The sequence below is a fragment of the Chiloscyllium plagiosum genome, unplaced genomic scaffold (genome assembly GCF_037043375.1).
Source record: "Chiloscyllium plagiosum isolate Xiang-an unplaced genomic scaffold, Cpla_swu_hap1 HiC_scaffold_8, whole genome shotgun sequence".
Taxonomy (NCBI): Eukaryota; Metazoa; Chordata; class Chondrichthyes; order Orectolobiformes; family Hemiscylliidae; genus Chiloscyllium; species Chiloscyllium plagiosum.
The window spans coordinates 27,375,772-27,394,766 of NW_028270146.1; the positions used below are offsets into that span (position 1 = coordinate 27,375,772).

The 18,995-nt window shown below is 38.5% G+C and overlaps 1 protein-coding gene across 1 annotated transcript in view; it reads right to left on the minus strand.

Annotated features, from left to right (window-relative positions):
• Nucleotides 1-17,515, minus strand: part of vrk1 (VRK serine/threonine kinase 1) — a 65,010-nt gene extending 47,495 nt beyond the window's left edge. Inside the window, exons 1-3 of the mRNA XM_043697154.2 lie at nucleotides 17,339-17,515; nucleotides 14,988-15,147; nucleotides 6,307-6,362 (exon numbers count right to left, since the gene is read on the minus strand). Of these exons, the coding sequence (XP_043553089.1) occupies nucleotides 6,307-6,362; nucleotides 14,988-15,147 (216 nt within the window). The 5' untranslated portion in view covers nucleotides 17,339-17,515. The remainder of the gene's footprint in view (nucleotides 1-6,306; nucleotides 6,363-14,987; nucleotides 15,148-17,338) is intronic.
• Nucleotides 17,516-18,995: the final 1,480 nt, after the last annotated feature.

Genomic DNA, 18,995 nt, shown 5'->3' on the forward strand with positions numbered 1-18,995 from the left:
AGTTTCATCAATGAGATGGATTTATTTAGACAATCACAGAACTTAGGACTTTGGCATACTTATGAGTGATTACTCAATTTATTGTTTAAAATTAGGGATGCTCGAGAGCCCAGAATTCAAGGATAGCAAAAATCTCAGCAACTTATATGGCTGAAAGAGAATGGAGATAAGAAGGTAGGATTAGAAAATAAAAACGAGAAATATAAATTGAGCATTGCTTAACCATGAACTTCTGTAGGTCAGCAAGCACAAGTCAGATAGATGACCAAGAATTATTGCAAGTTAGGAAACAAAGATTTGGATGACATCAAGTTTATGGCGGGTTGAATGTCAGAAGATAGGTCAGTTGTACACAGAACCAGTCAAGTTTCCAGGCAACAAAAACATGGTGTTAGTAGATGAGTGGAGATCAAGTTGGATAATGGTGAAAACAGATAGTTCGCATCATGGTGCATATATATTGTATACAGTTCACTGCAGGATCAAGTATTACCTCAATCAAGCAACAGTTCAGCCACAGACCCAATTGCCAAGGAGAAAGGCAGTCAGTGGTAGGTGCTGGACATTTGAAAGGGAGACTGACACGCTGAATACAGGCTTCAGTCTTCCCAAATATTGAAGTGTTTACTTGGAGGAAATGTCCACTCAGTGTAGTGACTTGCATAAAGCAATGCGACAGATAGTCAGAGGAGAATCGAGACATAATGAAGAGATAGGGGTTGACCAGCATAGAGTGAAAATGGATGGTATGAACTTGCTATGAAGGAACTACACATACATGAGATATAGGAATGGGACAAGGTTAGTGCCTTGAGGAATCGAAAAACAACCACAAGGAATTCGGAAGATAAGCTATTGTAGCTATGGCTCTAAATTGATATACAAGAAATGGAATCACAAGTGTACAATTTAACCCAATTCAGAGAAGAAAGAAAGGCAATAGAGGGGAGGGGAATCGCTAACCATGCCAAAAGTTATAGACAAAGGGGACGAAAGAATGGATTTACTAACAGCAAAACTATTTAAGATGTAATTTTGACTTTGGTAAGAGCTCATTCTGCACTATAACAAAGGTGGAGGCTTGCTTGGAGGTATTAAAGAGTACAGAAAATCATAAACATACATTTGAATGGAAGTTGGGTCATCAGCAGTAAGGATAAGGGCAAGGAGATTTGACTCATTAACGACTCATCTCAGACAAGGTGAGCATGGAGGGTTCCAGAGAAACAGCATAGAAACAACAAAAATGTCAGCGATAGGCAGCAGTGATTTGGGGGCTTTAGCCTGGTGATGGTGGTGAGGAGGTGAACCAGCACAGACAGTTGAAGTGTTTTAAGTAGCTATTCGTCCAACAAAGTTATGAGTATCTCACGTTAGTTGTTGCAGGCAAGGGCCAATGAAATAGGGGAGCAGTGTTCAAGGTTGTACACACTAGAGAACAGAAGCTGATACTTGTTTTCCAGAATGATCAGAAATCATTCACTTTTGGCAGATAAGAGCAGAATCTGACAGTGCTTTACGTGGTCCAGTCAGATCCAGGTGGTGACAGGATTAAACCAGTTGAAAGCCAAAGTCATTCAAGTCTGTATTCATTGAACTTAAACAATTTGAAATAAGCGATCAGTGAGATGGCCAGTGTGACAGTAACTGTCTTGAAGGAGATTAGGGCATTAAATATAGAAGTGAGTAGATCAGTAGATGCAGAAATGTAGTAAATGAACAGCCAAAGATAAATAATTATAACTTTGAAAATGCAGTGGTAAATGAATTGAAGAGAGTTTCCGAATATTATCTGACATAAAATTTTAAAGGTAAAATTGGTGCTGATATTATAATTGATGAATGATAAAGTGGCTATGGTGCCATTACAGCAATCCATTTGACGAGGCCCAGAAGAATTGCACAGCATAACAAACCAGATGATTTCTACTACCACACTACTCAGAAAAACAACCAAAAGGATTTATATTTCACAACACAACTTTCTAAAAAAACATTCACTGGAAGAGATTTTAGCATTAGTTTTAAATGACCATTTTACTAATTTATAAAAGCCATGTGTCTAATTTTCAAACCTAGCCTTATCAGAACACTTTGTATCTCATTTGACAGGAATTACAAAATGTCCTACCAGCACATTTTTCAACAACTCCTAATCAAACAGGTAAAAACAACAGAATAGCATCATTTAGTCAAAGATATTGTCTCAATGCTAATTCAATGGGTTAGAAGTCAATTGAGGCATTAAAAACGGAAATGCGAAAATTAATCAAGTCAAAGTAACAACTGTTTATTTTCTTCACCAAGGAAAATTGCTTCAGCATATGAAGCAATGGTAAAAATATACATAGGATCAGAATGATTACAGCATTAGAGAACATTCTACCTATGTTGGCTGACTGTCAAAGTATTTTGCCTCGTGGGACTTTGCTACCTTCATCGCATAGCCAATTTTAGGTTTCAATAATGATCTAATTCTCTTTTGAAAGCCTCAGTTAACCCTGCCTTCACATTCTGAAGCAGTGCATCCAGGTCATAACCACACCGCAAAATGTTTTAACTATATCCCAATTACCAATTCTGCCAACTACCTTACAATCTGTACCATCTGCTTCTCAATCACTATGACAGAGAACAGTTTCTTTTTAAGTCCCCATGTATTTTTGTCCAGACCCCTCATGAGCGAATATCTATGAAATTTTCTCTGAACATTCATCTTGAAAGAGAACAGTCCCAGCTTCTCCAATCTATCAGTCAAGTTCCTCATGCCTGAAACTCGAGTTGAAGACATACCATTGTTTCTAAAAGATGAACATAACTTGTTTACTTTTCCACTTTATCCCCATGTTTAAATCATGGGATCATCTAACTTTTATCAACCACTCTTTACCTGCCTTGCCACCTCCAATTACGTGGGTACATTATTTGCAGTTCTTCTGCTCCTGCATCCTCTTTAGAGTTGCCCCTCTCATTTTATACTGTCTCGCCATACTCTTCCAACCAAAATAAATCATTCCGCACTGCTCTGCTCTAAATTTTATCTTCCAGATGTTCAGCCATTCCACTAAGGTATGTTCTTTTGAGGTTTCTCTCAGTTTACAGCAATTCTAAATTTTGCACCATGTCCAAATTTAGAAATTGTGCCCTATACAAAGTTAGCTAATTAATGATGATTAAAGGAAAGCAAGGTTACAATACAGATTCTAGGAAATGAATGAAGTTGGGGGAAGAGGCAGAAGCTAACTGTGGAATCAAGAGCAAGGGGAGAAGTGAAGAGCATGGCCTCCTTTTCTTTCTGCCCTCTGTTTTCCCTCTTTAACAGATGCTGGCACTAAACTTTAATAAAGATTCCTAAGTACAGGGGAGCCAACCATAAAAAAGATAATACATTTGCAAACATCACATGATCCAATGTCATCAATGCAACATCACAGTCTGATACTACTTGTCCAAATGTCCCAAATGCCTACAACAGAACAGATAATCGTACTCACTGTATTAACGATCTGCTAAAAACTCTAGAGCCAGCCCTGGCATTTCAAACATTTAGTAGAGACGGAATCTTCTGATTGGCAATTTCCCTGGCTTTACCAGCCATGTGCTTTAACCCTACAACAACTGTCTTAAACCAAAAGAGAAAATGCTGGAAAATCTCAGCAGGTCTGGCAGCATCTGTAAGGAGAGAAAAGAGCTGACGTTTCAAGTCTAACTGACCCTTTGTCAGATCTCATGACAAAGGGTCAGTTAGACTCGAAACGTCAGCTCTTTTCTCTCCTTACAGATGCTGCCAGACCTGCTGAGATTTTCCAGCATTTTCTCTTTTGGTTTCAGATTCCAGCATCCGCAGTAATTTGCTTTTAACAACTGTCTTACCCCTCTGCCTTACACAAGCTGCTACAGTAACAGATTCTACCAGGCCAACCCCCTCTCAATATTAAATAATCCTGGGATGAAAATGAACTAAGTAACTCATCCAAAAGAAAATTAACTGAAATCACATTGTGCTTGCAGGGTTCTAAGCATTAGGGACAATCCAGAGAAAAGTAAGGAAAAATAACTAAGAATTGCTGCAGGAGATGGCCAATCCAAGACCATTTCTCATCTGTTAAACTGTACAGTTAGCATTTAGAAAATAATGACTCCTGCATGCCTGAACCAAGCCTCTGAGATTACCTTAACTTAGACTTCATCGTGAAACAAAACAAAGAAAAAGAAACAATCTTTACACTAATATTTATTTGGTAGCAGCCCAATCTTATGGGTGCTGGTTTATAAACAAGATCTGTTCATTGTGCCAGCACAACAATGCAGTTCAAGGTTGATAAAACAGTTCTGAGGCAGGCAGGTGGAAAGCAGAGGCACAATGGTAGCCAATAGCGTAGGGGTTCCTGCTTCTCTTTTAGTGCAGGTCCCACATTATGTGGGATTATTGAAAGAAAAGATTACAGCAAAATTCTAAGCAGCCTTGTTTTTTTTTCAAAATGTCCGTTTCACATTATCACAATCACAACTGATGAATTCTATCCTTGAGTTGTACAAATCAAATAAATGGATAGACAGATACATAATCCAGCCTTGCATGGATTATATTCTCCATGATACAGCCTGCCAAATCCAGGGAGTAAACTTGCACAAAATTCAAGTATTACCCAATTTGAAAGACAAATCTACTCATTTTCAGAACAGGTCTTAAAGCTTCAAATCTTAAACTTTTTTTAAAGAGGACACTTTTCTGCGGTTCCACTGTCAAAAATCAGTTTTTCTCAAAGCCAATCTGGATTGTTCAGGTTAACTAGTAACCAGATGTTTGATACAAGCAGAACATCCTTCTGAAGAACATACAGCATTTGTCAAGGCATATTACAGTGCAATTCAAGTATAGCAGTTCACAGTGCAATATAGATCCAATTAAGTCAAATATAATAAATAAAATTCTAGATGTAGTAACATGCTATTTACATTCACAGAACACATTTACTAATAAATACAACCAGGGAAAGTTTACACATGTCCCAATGTAGGGGAGCGTTAAATTCTCTCTTTTCCTCATTTGTGGCATGGAAAGAGAAGTGAAACTCAACAGGTCAGACTTTTTTTCACTCATTCACAGGATGAGAGCGCCGCTGTCTAGGCCAGAATTTATCACTCATTTCTAATTGCCCAGAGGGCAGTTGAGAGTCAAACACATTGCTGTGGGTCTGGAGTCACATGTAGGCCAGACCAGGTAAGGGTGGCAGTTTCCTTTCCTAAAAGGACATCAATGAACTAGATGAGTTTTTGTTTTACAACAACTGACAATGGATTCATGGTCATCATTAGACTCAATTTCAGATTATTTTTATTGAATTCAAATTCCACCATCTGCCGTGGCAGGATTCGAACCCAGGTCCCCAAAACATTATCTGGGTCTCTGGATTAACAGTCCAACGATAATGACACGAGGTCATTGCCTTCCCTTAATGTTGGTTGTTTTTCCTCTCTCTCCACAGATGCCGCTAGACTTGCCGAATTTCACCAACAATTTCTGTTTTTCTTTCAGATTTCCAGCATTTGCACTATTTTGCTTTTCGGTCTTTCTGACAATTGACCCATAAAGTTTGGAGTGTCCCTCAATATATAGTGCTGGACTTTGGAATGCTCCAGTTTGAAACATTGTCATGGAAAGCTCTTTCTACAGAAATGCCAACAAATTATTGGTAGACCAAATTGCACTTCTAGCCAATATTTGATGACCTTTCAGCAGCAGCTGATATTTGTCTCATGCACGCCTCTGGGATCACTTCATACAGAAGAACTTTGTGTTACAGAGCAGCTCATAATGAACCATGTCAAAAAGTTACACATCTCTACACAGATGTTCTTCACAATACAAATTCCAGGAGACAGACAGCAACCTCTTTCCCCATCAAGCGGCCCGAGAAGAGCATGCAATGGCACTGAGAAGTCGTATGTATGTGAATGATGTAACAGGAAAGATCTTTCTCACCAACATCCAAGCTAAATCATGGTGCTTGTTTGACAACTCTGGCCAGGAGGTGTACTACCAAACATGTCTTTTGACAGTCTACTTTGGGAACCATTCAACAGAATCAACTATTTACCTTTCCTTCAGGGTCTCAAAGATGTTGTGTGCAGCCTGGAGGTCAGATTTAGTTTTCTGCACATATTTTCCCACGAGGCATGGCATGGTCTAACTAAACACAGCATTTGACAGCCTCAAGAAGAAATGACAGAAGTTAAGCATACTAGTGTATTTCAATATAATTCACATGTCAGCATATAAGGCACAAGTGTGCTTGTACTTACCACTTTAATGACATATGAGGCACAATTTCCAACTGCTTTGTCAGAATTTTCATCAGCTAAAAACAAAACAAAGTTGAAATATGGACCTAATTTCAGTCAACTGAAATATCAGTTCCGTAATTTCATCAAAACGTGGCTCAATCACAACTAACAGAAAAGTTAAAGATAATATTGGACTTAAAAAGGCTCATTAGAATAACAATAATAAGCCTGAGGAGTAGGAGGATTCCAGAGTCAATACATAACCAATAAGTAGACAGGAAGAGAAAATTGAATATGGAATAGACCAGCAATAGCGAGAACCAGATTGTTAAAGCTTCCACAGGTATGTAAAAGGGAAGAAACTAGTAAAAACAGACGTGAAACCTTAGAAGCAGGGTAAGGAAACATTTTCATGGGGAAAGAGGGAACAGAACAGATATCAGAAAAATGTTTTTTTCTATCTTTATAGAAAACAAAAATCTGGAAAGAGGGAAAAACAAGTAGCAGGAATACTTAGCAGTAGTAAATCAATAGAATGAAACAAATTGATAAATTGCTAAAAACTGATAAATCCCCTTGCCTTGAAGACCCATAAACTAGGGCTTTAAGAAACATTGTTACAGGGATAGCGAATACAGTTGATCTTTCAGAAATCAAGGTCCTAGAGTGCTGTCTGGGAATTGATAAAAAGGAAATTTGTTATTCAAAAAGAGGACAGAGAGAAACAAAAGGGAAACAACGGATCAATTAGCCTGATAATAGTAATCGGAAAACTGATATCACTGGGTGAACTCAACATGTATTTATGAAAGGGAAATCATGCTCGACAAAATCTGTTTTAGAGCTTTGAGGCTTTAACTAGCAAGATAGTGAATGTAACATACTTGAGATTCTCAAAAAAAACATTCAGTAAAGCAATACACAAATGATCATATTCAAAGTAGAGCACAGGAGATTAGCACGATTACATGCAGATAGAATCCAGGGAATATAATTAAGCTGGTCATATTCAAGTTGGTGGATGACTAGTGAAGTGCCACAAGGATCACATATTCTAAGTATTTGAGACCGAAAACATTCTAATTGCTGATGAGGGAACAGGATACAATGCTGTGATACAAATTTAGTTGAAAAGAAAGCTGTTGAGACACAAAGAAGTTGCAAAAGAATAGTGGGGTTAAGTGAGCATGAAAGAAAATAGAAATGCAGAGGAGTGAAGTCTCCAACTTTGGTAGGAATAACTAACTATATTTTTAAATGGCGAAACATTGTAAAATATTGGTTCTCTACACAAGAATCAAAATTAATATACAGCTAGAGCTTGGAATAGAAAAGCAGAAAGTACATTTACCTTTATTGCAAAGGAATTGTGCATTTTAGTAAAGACATCTTATGGCAATTATATCGGGTCGGAGGGCCTACGCCTCTTCAAATTTCTTATATTCTTACAACCCATTCCAAATCTAAATAATTTCACACATTACATTATAGCATGTAAATTATCATACCCTGTGGAACCAAGTGACTACTATTTGGGAGAAGGGAAAGAGAAAGTTCAATTATTGTCAAGTCAGCTTGAAGGTCCCAGGATTGCTAAGTCTGGCTTAAAGAGTGGTGCAGCATCCAAGGAGCAGGAATATCAATGTTTCGGGCAAAAGCCCTTCATCAGGAATGACAGATCTAAAGCAAATTAGGCTCCTGTAGCAGATTTGGTAACTAATATTCATGTCAATGTCTCAAGAAGTAGGATGGCATGACCAAACAAAGTAGAGAAATCCAGTTAACATTGCAGCTGAAGCAATTTTTACAGTCGCTTAAAATAACACACGCATATTTTATAGTATTTTGTTTAACGAGAATGGGAAAACATTCCCCAAAACCATGAAACAAAATGATTTGACTCAAACTCGTTCTGGCCATTTTTCCAACATTTAGACTTTTATTAGTCATCTGAATTTAGAGGAATTACAAAAGGAATCAACATGCAAATTACACATGTATGTTGCAACATGAGAAAAGGAACAAATTATTTATTCAGACTTGGACTTCCTACATTCCCAGTGGAAAATACTTAAACCCCATCTTATTGGATGACAGTGACCATATGCACTAGACTGTGGCAAATCAACAACAACAGCATAAACAGATGTGACTACAATAACAACTTTTAGTATGTTCCACACTATCAGAGTGAATAATCGTCACTTGTCTCTGTGAGATTTGCAAATTATATTATTGAGCTGCAGCATGCAGAATGCAATATACAAATAGCTATGCTTTGAAATTTGACTTGCATCCCATTTTATACATCGACCATTTAATGATGCTTTCAATTTCGTAGAAATCTGGCTTTTTGTAATCAGGAAAGAAGGTTGACAAGTTCTTTTAGACCTTTTCATAAAGTACATACAAAAGATTGGAAGAATGTTGCTGAACTTGAAAGGGTTCAGAAAAGATTTACAAGGATACTGCCAGGGTTGGAGGATTTGAGCTACAGGGAGGGGCTAAATAGGCTGGAGCTGTTTTCACTGGAGCAAAGGCTTAGGGGTGACCTTATCGAGGTTTATAGGATAATGAGGGGCAAATAGGATAAATAGACAAAGTCTTTTCCCTGGAGTGAGGGAGTCCAGAACTAAAGGGCATAGGTTTAGGGTGAGAGGGGAAAGATATACAAGGGATCTAAGGGGCAAATATTTCATGCAGAGGAAGGTGCTTGTATGGAATGAGCTGCCAGAGGAAGTGGAGGCTGGTAGAATTGCAATATTTAAGAGGCCACTGGATGGTACTTGAATAGGAAGGGTTTGGAGGGATATAGGCCAAGTGGTGACAAATGGAACTAGATTAGGTTGGGATATCTGGTCAGTATGGTTAAGTTGGACCAAAGGGTCTGTTTCTGTGCTGTACATCTCTATGGCTATGCCAACATGAGGAATTCAATGACAGAATCTGATTCCACATTCAGCTATCTTTTGATGTATTATTTCCATAATAAATGCTGCATCACTGTTTTTCCTTTTCTAAAGGTACAAATGTGAGCTGTACTAAAGCAATGCTCAAACACCTCATCCAATACAATGAGACGAATGAATGCCCACAGGGAGTCAACAGTCTTCAGTTTGGGGAATAATTAATGTACGGTAACTACCTTTCATTGATTAGAAGGTAAATGAAACATTGTCATTTGCTCCAAGGGAACATAGAAGTAAGGATGCTATGCTACAATGTATGAGTGATAAGGCCACATCTGGAGTACTGTGTACAGTTTTTAAACAACAAATTATAGAAATAGTTCAGAGTTCACTCAACTGATATGCAAATGTGAGGGCATGGGTGCATTCATGGGGGACATCTTATGACGAATGATTGGACAGGAAGAATGGGCTGGTACCTACTTGAGTTCAGAAGAACGAGAAGTCATCTTGTTGAAATAATTGAAGATACTGAGGGGACTTGCCAGAATGTAAGCTAAAAGGATAATTTTGCTTGTGGGAGAGATTAGACCTAGGAGAACTGGCTTAAAAATAAGGGAGGACCCATGCAAGATGGAGATGAAAGAGACTTTTTCTCAGTCATAGTTTTCTTCCATTGCCTTTGAGGAAGAAAGTCCTTGGATATTTTTGAGGCAAAGGTAACTAGCTTCTTGATGAATGAGGTAGTCAAAGGGTATTGGGAATACAGATGGTTTCCTATAACACCACAGTTGCGTTCCAGTGAAACCTCATTTAATAGAAAATTGCATAGTAGAAATAATGAAGCCTATGGGAAAAGTGGGGTTAGATGCAGACCAGCATTAAATATCACTCACAATCGCTCAAAAATCTAATGCCAAGTATAGCACAGCCTGAATGAAGGTTGAAATCATATGTATTAATGAAACAAAAGTAAAGTTAACACCGTACATCTAAAAAATGTAAGAAAGCTGCTTGCTGTACAGTAGCTTGCACAGGAAGCTGCTCTGTTGTCAGCTGACATCAGTGCATGCACAGGACAGCATGAAGACCGGCAATAACATCACGCTTGCACAGAATGGCACAAAGATCGATACCGATACCATGCATGCGGGGCACGGCACATGTGCAGAAAGGCACAAACATTGGCGTATGCGCAGATCAGCACGGAGATTTTGGCACTGACATCAGCACAAACGCAGAATGAAGCGCAGGAACTGATCCCCGCTGGAATTGTGCTATTGCCAATGGAGGTAAGCATTCTCAAAAATATCGTTCCCTAATTCTTCAGAAATGTTATAGCCAAATTGTGCTGCTGAAACACGGATTCTCCCAGATCCTGTAGGTAGGACAGTGGAATTGAGGCCATACTCAGATCAACCAACATCTTGATATGATGAGCAGACTGGAAGAGGCTGAATGGCCAACTTCTGTTCCCACTTTATACATACATATCCTCTGCCTAATCATAAGTTGAGCTCCACAACTATATTTCCCAAATACATCTCATACTATAGTCATGTCATTTATTTCTGCATTCTTTAGCTTCCAAGCTGATTAAGTCATACTCATTTATTTTTCATTTAAAAGTCAGGTTTATTTGCTTTCTTCATTGTTTAAACTACCTAACCAAGGAATCAAACACAAGTCAAACAAGTTTTAAAATTACAATGAATTCTCAGATGTGAGGTAGTTCAACATTTAAGAATTATTTTGATGGTTAACTACATTAATGACAATTTTATAAATAAAACAAATTTAAAAAATATGAACTGAGGGGGCTAGTACATTAAACTACAGATTAATTTCAGGAGAATGCATAATTGTGTTATCTACTTAAATGCATAATTTGTGTTAGGTTCCTAGAAAATACTGCACTGTTTCTAAACACCCAGTCAGCTAGTTAGTAAAATTACATGCTAACGCTTAATATGTAATGCTTATTGATCTATCATACCAAGTATTGACAATTGTCAACTTTGCCAATTTCAGTGAATCTCAAAGAATGGCAGTGACTCATCAGGACAGTGTTGGCATATGGATCACCACATTAGTAAGGGAAGTGTGAGCATTGGTCAGGGAAGAAGAATAGGCATGCCCAACATTCCTAATACTCAGCCAACCTTCAATAAAGTAATTCCTGTATTTATATCTGGAATCCAGATGACCAAGTTCATGGATCTCACCAAACTGCTGTCAATGATCATTTCAATGCTTTCTAATTAATTTTTCATCCCTTATCTAAGCTAGTAAAGCTTATTGTTAAGCACGAGTTCACAAACTACAGGAGATAATGCTTGCAAAAAAGTACAATCAACTCTAATGTTCATCACAGGAATAGAATAGACTAATATACATTGTCAGCAAACAGCAAAGATGCCTTCCTCCTTCATATGGGAATTGCAGCAAGCTCATCTCAAACTGACAAGTTAATTTTAAGATAATGCTTACAATGTTATCGTCCATCTATTTCTGCCAGGATTCAAAGTTCTGCTGTCAAGAAAAGTTCAGATGTGGCCTTTGTGGACCTGATCAAGGATATATAGAACATTACAGCGTAGTACAGGCCCTTTGGCCCTCGATGTTGCGCCGACCTGTCATACCAATCTGAAGCCCATCTAACCTACACTATTCCATGTATGTCCATATGTTTGTCCAATGACGACTAAGTTGGCGAATCTACTGCCGTTGCAGGCAAAGCATTCCATATCCTTACTGCTCGCTGGATAAAGAAACTACCTCTGACATCTGTCCTATATCTATCACCCCTCAATTTAAAGCTATGCCCCCTCGTGCTTGCCGTCACCATACTTGGAAAAAGGCTCTCCCTGTCCACCCTATCTAACCCTCTGATTATCTTCTATGTCTCTATTAAGTCACCTCTCAACCTTCTTCTCTCCAATGAAAACAGCTTAAGTCCCTCAGCCTTTACTTGCAAGACCTTCCCTCCATACCAGGCAAATCCTAGTAAATTTCCTCTGCACCCTTTCCAAAGTTTCCATTTCCTTCTTATAATGCGGTGACCAGAACTGTACACAATACTCCAGAGTTTTGTACAGCTGTAGCATAATCTCATGGTTCCGGAACTCGATCCCTCTATTAATAAAAGCTAAATCACTGTATGCCTTCTTAACAACCTGGATGGCAACTTTCAAGGATCTGTGTACCTGAACACCGGGGTCTCTCTGCTCATCTGCACTACCAAGAATCTTACAATTAGCCCAGTACTTTGCATTCCGGTTACTCTGACCAAAGTGAATCACCTCACACTTGTCCGCATTAAACTCCATTTGCCACCTCTCAGCCCAGCTCTGCAGCTTATCAATGTCTCTCCGGAACCTACAACATCCTTTGTCACTATCCACAACTCCACCGACCTTAGTGTCATCTGCAAATTTACTAACCCACCCTTCTACACCCTCATGTAGGTCATTTATAAAAATGACGAACAGCAGTGGACTCAACACCGACCCTTGCGGTACACCACTGGTAACTGGACTCCAGGATGAACATTTCCCATCAACCACCACCCTCTGTCCTCTTTCAGCAAGCCAATTACTGATCCAAACTGTTAAATCTCCCACAATCCCATTCCTCCGCATTTTATACAATAGCTTACTGTGGGGAACCTTATCGCACGCCTTGCTGAAATCCATATACACCACATCACCCGGTTTACTCTCATCTACCTGTTTGGTCACCTTCTCAAAGAACTCAATAAGGTTTGTGAGGCACGGCTACCCTTCACAAAACCGTGCTGACTATCCCTAATCAAATTATTCTTTTCGAGATGATTATAAATCCTCTCTCTTATAACCTTTTCCAACACTTTACCAAGAACTGAAGGAAGGCTCACTGGTCTGTAATTACCAGGATTGTCTCTACTCCCCTTCTTGAACAGGGGAACCACATTTGCTATCCTCCAGTCTTCTGGCACTACTCCTGTAGACAATGACGATTTAAAGATCAATATCAAAGGCTCGGCAATCTCCTCCCTGGCTTCCCAAAGGATCCTAGGATAAATCCCATCTGGCCCAGGGGGACTTATCTATTTTCACACTCTGCAGGAATTCTAATACCTCTTCCTTGTGAACCTCAATCACACCTAGTCTAGTAGCCTGTATCTCAGTATTCTTCTTGACAGCATTGTCATTTTCTAGAGTGAATACTGTTGAAAAATATTTATTTAGTGCTTCCCCATGTCCTCTGACTCCACACACAACTTCCCACTATAATCCTTGATTGGCCCTAATCTTACTCTCTCATTCTTTTATTCCTTAAATACCTATAGAAAGCCTTAGGGTTTACCCTGATCCTATTCGCCAACAATTTCTCATGTTTCCTCCTGGCTGTTCTGAGCTCACTCTTTAGGTCTTTCCTGGCTACCGTGTAATCCTCAAACACCTAACTGAGCCTTCACATCTCATCCCAACATAAGCGATACTGAAATTAATTTAAAATTCTCATTTGTCTGCAGATCACTTTGTGACTTTCCCCCTTCCTATCACTGTAATCTCAACTAGCCCCCCAAAATATTACCACTAATTTAATTTTGGTCTTTTGGGTATCTCAGCCCAGTAAATTGCACACAGTCAGGAAGGAGACATCACAACCAGAACGTGAAACAGTCTGAGTGAAAATACGGTTCAGAAAATCTGGAGGCATGCGAATTCAGTGCAGAGGGGAAGAGGTGCTTTTTGGGCTTATAATTTTATACAATTCTATTTTTTAACAGAATAAATAGAAACCTAGCATTGGGAACCCAACACAAGAGAGTGCGACATTACAGGAAAACTGCAAGTTCACTGGCTGGTTATAACTTCTAATTTGACTATTATTGGTAACTTTCACATCAAAGGTAAATAGGCAAGTATTTACAGGTTACAAACGAAAGGGCCAATAGGAAATTAAAAAAAAAACAAATTCTAACTAAGTGAACAAAACAGAATTGCATGGCCAGATAATGTATTGAATCTGCATGCTGTGGGAGCTGGTAGAACCCATTGTGGATTGTAGTGACATATCTGCAGCAAGCGTAGGTTACTTAAGGAACTTTCACTCAGAGGTGATGACCTGGAGTCTGAGACTTAAATACTGTGACACAGCAGAAAAGGAACAATCTGAAACCTGTGTTTCAGGAGGTAATTACACCACTTGATTAACTACCTCGAATTCAGTTAGTGGCTAGGGACAACACACGAGCAAGGCAGGTAGAAGTATCGTGCTGATGGAGACCCCAGTCCTTGAGCTTTTCTAACAGATTTAAAGTTCTTGCTCCTGGTGTAGATGCTTGAGAAACAGACAGCTTACCTCTGCTCTCAATTTTTATATTTGTGTGCAAGATGCTCGTTAAAACTTGCGATGTTTTATTATGTTGAAGGAGCTTTACGAATACAAGTTGAATTATAATTTTCTTATTATACCAAATGGAACTGACTTACACGTGAAGAAAACTGTTTCAGTTTGTAAAGTCCTGACATACTATACACAGAAAACTGCCATTATCCACTTAGCAATAAACTACCTTTAAATCAAACACCACTGGATGATCATACTTTAAGCCCGGATGGAGAAATTCGCTTGCAACGAGCACTAGAGCTCCTTGATCCTCACTAGAAACAGAAACTGCCTTTACAATTATCAGACAGTGAGCTGTTAAACATTATGCGTCAGGTATTGGATGAGCCAACATGACAGTTAGCATATGTTAGCTCTCATTTGAGAGGCTAGAGGCCCATTGTCTATATTTACCCAGGTACAGGAGGCCAAATCCACCCTTGCCGATTGGCTTCCCAATTTTCCATTGCTTCTTGGCAGTATCAGTCAGCACTTCCCCTGGTTTAAGTTCCTCAGCCATCTTTCTCTTGGGTGGAGCCCTTGTTCTGACAGCTGCAACACGTTTGGGAGGCATCTGAAATTTTTAAAAAAATTCACATGAAAAGAATACCTTCAGAAAACTTAAAGGCAGAAGAATAATTAACACCTGTTTCTTTGCAGAAGTGGAGATTTTGAGAGTAACCAAGCAAATCCTCAAACAGTTAAAACATTGTAAACAGAAAGGTGAGTATTTGTTAATTACAAATAATTTCTAGGCCAAGAGATAATTAAATTCCAATGGCCTTCCTAAGACAGAATGACCGTTAATAGATACATCAGTAACTCAGTATGTCGCTTGCTTTTTAAACCTCTGGTGCGCAGGAAATTCCATTCCTTCAGAAGAAAACAAAACATTTTTTCTCCCCTCCATAACTTTTGTAAATTAGAGTCTATACTTGACAGAATACTGTACAACAAAACTGGCATTTGTTCAACACCTTTCACAGTTTCAGGAAATTGCAAACTACTTGACAATTGACATTGTTTCTCCAGTGTAGTGACCACTGTAATGTAGGGCAGAACAGCAGCGAATTTACTTGCAACAAGGTCTCAGGTAACTAATTCTCTGAAATTTGTGCCATAGGCAGACAGTCTGGTGAAGAAGGCATTGAGCAGGTTTGTCTTCAACATTCAGACTTTTGAATTGGGACGTCATGACATTGGTGTGGCTTTTCCTGGAATCCCAGTTGTCCTGTTATAGGAGGGATATGATTAAACTGGAGAGGAGCCAGAAAATATTTACCAGGAGGTTGCCAGGGATGAGGGATGCTGGATAGGCTAGGACTATTTTGAGTTTGAGATTGAAGGGTGCCTCAATAGAGGTTTATAATATCATGAAGGACATAGATAAGGTGAATAGCAAAGATATTTTCTCTAAGATGGGAGAGTTTAAAAACTAGGGTGCATTTTTTAAGGTGAGCGCAAAAAAGTTTTTAAAATGACACATGAAGGGCAACATTTTTATATAGGGTGGTTAGTGTGTGGAATGAACTGCCAGTGGATGTGGTATGTGTACGTACAGTTATAATTTTTAAAAGACATTTGGATAAGTCTATGAATATAGGAAAGCGAGTTTTGAGAAGATTTGTAGCTCAGGTTGTGGTTCTGGATGTAGGTTTGCTCGCTGAGCTGGAAGATGCCAGCTCAGCGAGCAAACCTACATCCATAAATAGGAAAGGTTTGAAGAGCTATGGGCCAAATTCAGGCAGTTGGGACTCATTTAGTTTGGAAACATGGTTAGCATGGACTAGGTTATCCGAGGGGTCCATCGCCATGTTGCATGACTCTATGACAGCACAAGGAACAGTACCTCACCTATTGTTTGTGACATATGTTTCCATTTTTTTAGACAACAGCTTTTGGTGAAAATTTTATAATACATATTTACACTTATTCTCGACTCATTTCTTGTTTCTTATTTGGCTGTTAGATCTCCCTTTGCCTTGTAACTTCATTTTTGTCATTAAATTCCCCTAATTCTCACTCTATCACGGATCTTCTGCTTTGTTGCCACCTTTTCCCATTCCTTACTTCAGGACTTGCTTAAAGTTTGTTAGGCCTTGAATATTTTTGATCAACCAATGAAATGTTAACTGTACATTTCACTCCACAGGTGCAACCTGATGTCAAGAATGCCAGATGTTTCAGCTTCCATTTCAGATTTCCAGCACATATGTTACTTTAGCAATCTCTTGCAATGTAATGGGTAACCATTGTCAAATCAAATGCTTTTTCGAAATTTACTGCCCCTTTCCAAAAATCGGTCTGGACTAGTTGGTGCTGTCAAACTAATGCTGCTATTCTACAATGAACTCATATCCCACAAAATAACTACTTATATTGCGCCTCATAAAACTTTTCAACAATTTCCCAATGCTCATTGGTCTACAATTTTATAATTCCGGAGTTAACATTGTGTAGATTGGAGTCATTTTTCAAATTTTCTGATCCTCTGGGATTTGGACAGAGTCCTGTCCAAACTGAAAAGTATGGCAAGGCAATGCTTAATTATTTGTGCTCATTCACTAAAGAATTAAAATGTCAGATTATCGTCGACACATTTTAACAGTAAGCATTATTTCCAGTTTTTGATTTCCCTCTTATTCCTTTAACAAAGTGATTCCTTAACAATTCGTAGGAAATGGTTTTTGTCTTCCTCTGCTGCTCCTTTCACCTATCATTCAAGACATTGAGAGTTTCAGTCTTTCCCCTCTAAAAATTCTTGCCTCTTAGTTAGAAGATCGTGGGTTCAAATTACACTTGAGACTGTTGATGATAATTTGGATTTCGAAGAAGGTGCTGGCTTTTGCAGAAGGAGTTATATTAAGGCCCTGTCTTCCTCTTCAGGTGATGTACAAGGTGCCAAGGCACTACTTGAAGAGCAGGGGTTGTTATTTCGGTGTTGTGGAAAGCATTTATCCCTTGAGCAAAACAAAATAGATTAACTGTTATTTATTACATCCCTGTTTGCTGGATGTCACTGTGCAACTTAACTGTCACATTTCATACATTAGCATTAACCATAAAAAAAAGACATTATATCCATTGAACCCAGACTGCCATTCAATAAGATTATAAATGATATGATTTTTGTTCTTAACTCTACTTTCTTGCCTCTCTCCGTTAGGATTGTTTGCCTTCCTAACTACTTGCTCTATGTGCATGCAATCCTTTTGGAATTCACGTGCATGGATCCCTCTGTGACAGCATTCTGCAGTTAGTCTCAATTTAAATAATATTCTGTACTTCTATTTTCTTGACAACCTTGCATTTTTTCACATTATACTCTATTAACCAAATGTTTGATCACTCACTTAACCTACCGATATCTGTTTGCAACCTCTATTTCGCTTACAAATTGTTTCCCTACTTAAATATCTTTAGCAAACTGACTGTCATAGCTTGTTCCTTCCTCTAAGTCCTTCATGTAAATTTGAAATAACTGAGGCTCCAACACAGATTCCTTTAGAATCCAGTATTTGACAACTTGAAAACACCTCTCCATTCCAACAGTTTCCAGTCACTTAATCAATACCCTAACCAAGCTTATATTTTACTCCCAACACTATAAGCTCTCATTTTGTGCAAAAACCATGAACAAGGCACTTTGTTTATCAAATGCATTCCAGACATCAAATACACTGGATCTACTGTTTCACCTTTATCCATTGTACCAGTTATATCTTCAAGGAATCAAACAGATTTGTCAAACATTACTATACTTCAAAATAATTATTTTGGGTCATGAAAGGTACAATATGTTTTTATGTTAACATTGAATGTCAGTGCATTGTATACCAGGCAAACATTTCATGACATCTACTGTCCACACTGTTTCCTAGATAGTAGCTCTAACTCAATGCCACTACTCGTTTCTTAGAGTCAAAGCGTTTTTTCATTTCTGAAGCTTGAGCACAAAACTTGAGCTCCTCATTAATGCAGTACCAAGGGAATTCTGCAGTATCTGAAATGAAACCTCTTGAATAAAACATTAAATCCAAACCCTGTATGCTCTCTCAGGTGGATGGAAAAGGTCCTAAGGCCCTTTCTGGAAAAAGCAGGAAGACATCCAAAGACTCTAGGTTACTATTGCTGAGCTGAAAAAAAAGTTACTAAAAAGCCATTTCATTGGCGATAAGTTTATGGGTTTCATACATTACAACCAACTACAATCACATTTGCAGATGTACTCTTGAGAATACATTGATACTGTGAACAATCCTACATAAACGCAAGTCTTCTAGTTTTTGTTTCCTGCCACCTTAATCTTGAGACTTTAGAAATGTAATCCTACCAAAGTTTCCTCCTTCACTCTGAAGTGATGTACATCAAAAACATCATTGATATGGTAACAAATTGAGCCTCAAAGACTGAGCTTTGGTG